Raw genomic sequence first — 6,638 nt, forward strand, 5'->3', positions numbered from 1 at the left:
TTTTATTAAAGTTGAAGTACCTTTTTGAAATATCCTTTGACTCATAAATATTCACATCTCCTACCACTACCTTAATAATTATTATCTATTTAAATCTCATTAATTTTTATCATCCAAAATTAATGATACAAAATATAGTATTTAGTGTTACTAAAGATTTTATATGCATTTAGGCTTCGAATGTTTACAAAAAAGTTGATTTAACTAGTTTTCCAAATAAAGCTTATTTTATAAGAATTTACTTAAACCAACAAAAAAATATGACTATTTTTGTTATTATTATAATAGATATACAAGTCTTATACTTACAAAATATTGATATGATCGATAACTTTGGTGTTATAATACATTTTATAGGATATGGATAGATATGTAAAATTCTAATGGAACAACACAAATTTTAGGAAAATTAAAAAAAATGTTGATGATTAATACCTCTACATACAAAAATGAAGTATTTATATGTATGATATAGAGTATGCTACAACACTTCATATGTCAGAACTTTAAAACAATTTTTGAGAATTCATATCAATGAATAAGGATCCACATATATGGTAAAACTTTTTACTATGAATGTTTACAGCGGGACTAGAAGACCGCAGTGTGGGATCAGAAGACCGTGAAGCGGGACAACAAACTTTTCACCACCAACAAAGTTTTATACTATTAACCTTTATAAATAAAATAATAATAAACTAGAAAAGGAAAGCAAGGCGGTACAAATTTCTTCTAGGACTGCAGAACACAACATAGACTAATATGGTGTGGTTGCAAATATCACTGTAAACATTCTTTTTTTCCAGTTTTTCTTTTGATAGTCAATAAACAAAATTACATTTATTGTTTTCAATTATTAAATATATAAAATCAGAAATATGATTAGGGTTAGACATATATATGTATTCTTATACTTACTATTATTTTCATACTTGGTTTAATTTTTGAAGTACTAAAATATTATCTTCTCTTGAAATACCCCATAAAATATTTATTTTGGTATTTTAATAAAATTAATCAATTGTTATATTAATTATCAAATTATATGAGAAATATTAGATAGCAAATTTTGATATTAAGTTTTACATTTTTATCTTTAAATAACAAACTTATATTTTTAACGTACTACAATTATAAGTTTTTAAAAATTAAAGTAAAATATTGGTTATAAAATTTCAATAATAACATATTAATTTTCATATTTCAGATATGTAAACTGTTTTTAAAATAGTATATACTTTAACAACTATTATTTGTATATAGGCCTAGGAGTTCAGGGTCCCGTCGGTTTCGGTTTGGTTGATTTGGATTTTTAAATTTTTGGTATTATATTCATAACTCATATTCCGATTTTACTAATTATCGGACCGGGTTTGGAATGATCAATTTTTTCCAAAGATCATAAAATATATTTTTCATAAAATAGCTCACGAAGAAGAGTTGAGCAAAAGAAATTTCATTGAAAGGTAAAATTCTTTTCTAATCTTACTTTATAGATATTTAAATATGTATAATTATTTAAATTAATAATAATAATATATTTTTTGACTTAAAGGTTTTTGAATTCGATTTTTTTTTTTTTTAAATAAAAGTTGAAAATTTTATTTTCAAATCCAAAACTTCTTTTGAAACTATTTTTTCAAAATTTTAGTATTTATTTATTTTTAGGAAACCATAAATCCAATAATTGTCTATAAATCTCAGTAATAACATATTAAATTTCATAATTTAGATATACAAAAATAATTTTATATAAAATTTATATTTTAAAAACTATATTAGTACCAGTGATTTTTTAGTTTGTAAATTATAAATATATTATATGTATCCCGCATTTACACTATTAATTATATGTCACAATTTATACTTTGTTTTGAACTGTTTATTTTAGACGAAGCATAGTTGTTTGCAACATGCATTTCTTTTATACAAACCGAAGTTCAACAGTACCACAATATCATATCTACTTGTCCCACCCCAATCAATCCACTGTTACCATTTAAAGCCTTAGCAGAACTAAAAGAAATAGCTAATTTAAAGGCGACTTTAAATATTTCTATCGTTTACATTTTAAAGCGAATAATTTTTTTTGTCAGCAATATACACAGATTCTGCTAAGATTGCACACCGTACTGGTAACTCCGCATTTATATGAAGGACAGTTGATTCCGTACACTGCGTGCAAGCATATCCGCATTTTTGTTATCCGTTCTAGGAACATGTATCAACAATGAGTGGTTGAAACTCTCCTTTAGTTTCTTTATGTCATGTAGATAAGTTGCAAATAACGACAAATTTTCTGATTCTGAAACCATTTTTACTAGTTGTAAACAATCAGTTTACGTCACATTAAATTGTTGTAAGTTCCTCATACTTTTCATTGCCCATATCAAAATCTCTATTTCCGAATGAAGGGGTGAGAGACTGTCTCTTGTATGCCTTACTCCGATCAAACCATCAAATTGTTTTTAATTTACTATACCATCTTTGTCCCGAAAAATTATCTTTTTCTTTCTATGATCTATCTGTAAAATACCACCATCATGGCGAATAAGAAAAACTTTCCATCTCCCTACCTCTGGTTTAAATCACTTTTTATACTAGTGATTTATGAGTTTCTTCCCAAATAATAGACTCAGTATTTCAAATTATGAAGTCTCCCGAGGATCAAATTATCACTTTTTGTACTAGTGATTTATGAGTTTCTTCCCAAGCAAACTGATGTATTTCCATTTGCGGAACCACCCTCCAATATAAAGGGTCCATATTTATATAAATCGATGAAGTTTTAAAGATAGTTGGGTTAAATGGGATCTGCGAAAGAGCCCAAACTTAAACAGCCAAAGGACACTCGAACAAAACATGGTTAACCGATTCCTCTACTGCTCCACACCTTGCACATTGTGTATCACAATGTATTCCTCTGGTACTCAATTTTTTTCTTAACAGATAGACAGCCTGAAACTATCTCCCATAAAAAAATGTTTATTCTCGGCGAACACCTTAAGTTACAAGCATGTGCCTTTAGTAAGTTGACATATGGTCAATAGTTCGGATTCGGTTTCTGTGTATCAGAATACAACCTGCTCTATCTGATAACCAGATTTGACCGTATATTTCTATTTTTTGTTAACGATTATCCATCTTGGGATGCCAAAAAGAAACGACTCAGTGGTATGCTTTAAATAATCTTACATCAGAAGGGTCCATCACTTCCCATATTGCATGCACATTCCAAGTTTTTTTTGAAACGTTGACGACCGAGTCTTTGTTAGATGAAGCTAAGAATTATTTTGACTATTATCTGTTGGTCTCGGACGAGTGGACCATTTCAAAGTGAAATAGAAGATCATGTTTTCGACTTTTGATTAGTCTTTCGCTAACCAAAGATCTAGCTGAAGTAATACTCCACCAAACATATGATGGTCAATATAGCGTATTGGCTCTAGAAATGATACATTCCTGAAATATTGGGTGTGATTGGTAGTGGTTGTGGGTGCTCTCCACAACCTCATTTATTTCTAAAGCACCGAAATCAGAGCAAACAAGCTTTAATTTATTTTTTAAAACCACAGCTTTTGAGATAACCTACTGCTGTAGAAGTGCTCTGCAGAACCAAATATCCAAAACAATTTTTTAGTGCTTTCCATAAAATTCTACAGCAATTAAATTTAAAGTTACAGCAAAAAGTCTACAGATTTTTTTCTACAAAAATAATTTCGAAGCTACAGCCGTTACTAATCGGACCCATTGTCTTTCGTGAAATATTGTCCTTTGAAAACACGAAAGAATAAAATCTCAGATTTGTTTTATCAACAACAAATCTTTTAACAAAGATGTATTATATTTTTATATAAGGTTCAATGTTATCGATTATTCTATTATATTTTAATCTGATTGAGTTTGAGTAACAAAATAAATATTTGATATCAAAATGAAAAAAATCATCTTTAATCATTTAAATCCAATATATTTGATTTTAAATAATATTATAAAAATAAATATATAAATGAGTTTACTTTTCTTTTCTTTTATGAAACAGAGGGAGTAATATAAATCATTTTTGAGAAATTCTTTTTTTTTTAACTTTTAAAAATATAAGTTATTTTATATTTTAACATCATATTTGTAATTTATATTAAGTAATATAAATTTTAGTGTAAATTACATTGAAATAAAATCATTTTGTACATAGGCAGATGTGTCAAACCACTGTAGAAAGATTCTTAGCTTTGTCAGCCCATTCCATCATCAGCCATGTTTTGAAGCTTCTTTACCCTAACAATGGTGTTCTACTATGAACATGTCAAAGGACCTATGCGACCATGTCGGCTTCCTGTGAATCAGGAACGATGATGTCAAGCCTCATCATGGCCTTGTAGTATTTAGGAACCCTGGCTCCGCTGTGCATACAAATCTCAACCAAAGCAGGTGCTTTACCATAAAACCTCTTTAGATTTCCGGTAAGCGGAGTTCCCATAATGTCTCTAACATGCCATACATAGTTTGGAGGAAGAACCTCCTCCACAAGAGCATCTTGCCATCCGTGTTTCCCGTCTCTCCACTGGTGTTTGAACTCTCCACACAGCTTCACACTATGTCCCCATGGTCCTACATGCACTTCAGAGCAATACCCGCATGCTTTCACCGTGTATTCCCTCATCAGTTTCGTCACACCCCATCTCACTTTCTCGTAAGCATCCATTGTTTCCTGCGCTATCTTAGGTACCTCCTCTGGCGTGGGAGGCGGATACCTCTCACAAGCACCAAGTGTGTCAAGATCAGCTAGTGGAGATGATAATGTCGAGCTGCAAGTTTTATCAGGCTCTTTAACATACCCACCTCGATCTATCACCCTCTTTCCCATCATTCGAACTGGTTGTGTTCTTCTACGAGAAGGATACTCTGGGATCTCAACTCCAGCTTGGACGCATAGCTCAACAACCGCTGGGATTCTTTCGTAGTCAAACCGGGATTCATGCTTTATACGCCGCCCGAAAGGGTCATACATGTGGTACGACTCAACAGGAATCAGAACATCATTGATGGTGCCTTTGACCCATAAATGAGCACCACGCCGTCGAGAACTTGTTGAACCACTGCAGTCCTTAATATTGTGGCCAGCATTAGCCACATGAACAGCCGCACATTCACTGCAACAATACTAAAACGAAGTAAGTGGAAACATGCTTTTGCCTCAAAAGTTGAGATACAGCTGATGTTTACCTGCAAGCAAAGACGGGAACAACATGGAGAAGCTGCGCCAAACCCTTGATGAGCAACTTCCAGTTATCTATGACTTCATAGGCGACAGGAACAAGAGCGGGGACAAGCAACCCGTTCTTGGGAGGGTCCAAGTGTTTCTCAATGCCCATCTGTGCAAGTTTCTTGTCTTTCTTAGCTGCTTCCTGAATTTGCTTAAAAGGAACAGGATAAGGCTTTTTCTTGTTCTTTGGTAAAACAGGAGGAAGATCAACGTTCTGTGTAGACACGTGCCGTTTCTTGAAATTTGCCCGCGGTTTAGGCTTCTGGTTGAAACAAACTAACCTCATTGAACACTCTCTTTTAAGAATCGGGCAAGGAATCTGCATATATAAGAAAATTCATAAATTAAGTAGGTGAAAATCCAACCTCAGAAAGATTTAAAAAAAATTAAAGGAGATGAAAATGTAAAACCTGAAAGCCAAGTGCATAAGAGCCTCTAGCAGAAAAATCAATTGGGTTGGACTGAGGATAGAGACCTATAGGTGAGGATTAGCCAGAATGAGAGACTGTGTACAGTTATGGATGATCAGAAAAAAAAAAGAGCTTACCGAGCCCTGACGAAAGCAGAAGCATGGTGGCTTGACGTGAGAACACCCAAATCAGAAATTAAGCCAAAAAGATAACTTTTGCCGAGCCCTGGAAGATAAAGTAGGTGAAAAGGAGTATATGGTCTAGTCATTTCGTCGAACATGTGGTATGTGTGTTTGCAAGTAAGACAAAGAAGAAACATAAAAAACTACAAAACCTTAAAATCCGAAGAGGACGCTGAGCTCTGAAGGTAGAAGAGAAACTGGATTAAACAGACGAAGTTCGTTCAGCAGTTTTTGAGTTCCTCAAGAACAAGACACCCGAGCGAGTATAGGTAGAACGTGAGTGGAAAGATCTGTCGGAATCTGAAAATGGTTCAGCAGATTCAATCGGAGTTTTCTTAAGCTGTCGATTTCTTGGGATAAATCGATGAACCCAGAAATTTCGGAGTTCTTTTTCTTTTTTTTTGTGGAGTAAAAAACGACAACTGAAGTTCATGATGTTTTAGGTAGACGGTGATAATACGACGTCGTTAATCAGGTTGGCACAATACATTTTTGGATTTTCTTTTCCTTTTGCATGTCGTTTCAAGTTTATATATTCCTTTTGATGGGTTGTGTTAAATAATTTGAAACTAGGTTTGATCTGCGCTTTGGAATCGCAGATAATTTTGAATATAAACATAATTTAATATGAATAAGTATTTTAAAATTGTTATATATTTATGTTACAAAGTCATATTATATTTAAAAACTGAAAATGTTTAAAAATATATAATTTATGAATTATTGTATTTAAGATTTTTATATATACATTCTTATGTAACTATTTTTAGATATGTCATA

The 6,638-nt window shown here is 32.3% G+C and overlaps 1 protein-coding gene across 1 annotated transcript; it reads right to left on the reverse strand.

Annotated features, from left to right (window-relative positions):
• Positions 1-4,127: 4,127 nt before the first annotated feature.
• LOC108856463 (APO protein 1, chloroplastic) lies at positions 4,128-6,305 on the reverse strand. The gene is made up of 5 exons (XM_018630268.2): positions 6,011-6,305; positions 5,814-5,901; positions 5,677-5,741; positions 5,227-5,585; positions 4,128-5,153 (listed from the first exon to the last, which is right to left on the reverse strand). The coding sequence occupies exons 2-5, from the start codon at positions 5,836-5,838 to the stop codon at positions 4,316-4,318; spliced, it is 1,287 nt and encodes a 428-aa protein (XP_018485770.1). The 5' UTR covers positions 5,839-5,901; positions 6,011-6,305; the 3' UTR covers positions 4,128-4,315.
• Between the last annotated feature and the right edge of the window lie 333 nt (positions 6,306-6,638).

The sequence above is a fragment of the Raphanus sativus genome, chromosome 5 (assembly GCF_000801105.2).
Source record: "Raphanus sativus cultivar WK10039 chromosome 5, ASM80110v3, whole genome shotgun sequence".
In the NCBI taxonomy this organism is placed as follows: domain Eukaryota; kingdom Viridiplantae; phylum Streptophyta; class Magnoliopsida; order Brassicales; family Brassicaceae; genus Raphanus; species Raphanus sativus.

Bases quoted from the DNA above. Each gene is read 5' to 3' on its own strand.
- LOC108856463 (XM_018630268.2), bottom strand. From the start codon at position 5,838: ATGCTTCTGCTTTCGTCAGGGCTCG. The intron at 5,742-5,813 runs GTAAGCTCTTTT...CCTCACCTATAG, and splicing joins TCTGCTTTCGTCAGGGCTCG to GTCTCTATCCTCAGTCCAAC. The intron at 5,154-5,226 runs GTAAACATCAGC...GTATTGTTGCAG, and splicing joins GTTCCCGTCTTTGCTTGCAG to TGAATGTGCGGCTGTTCATG.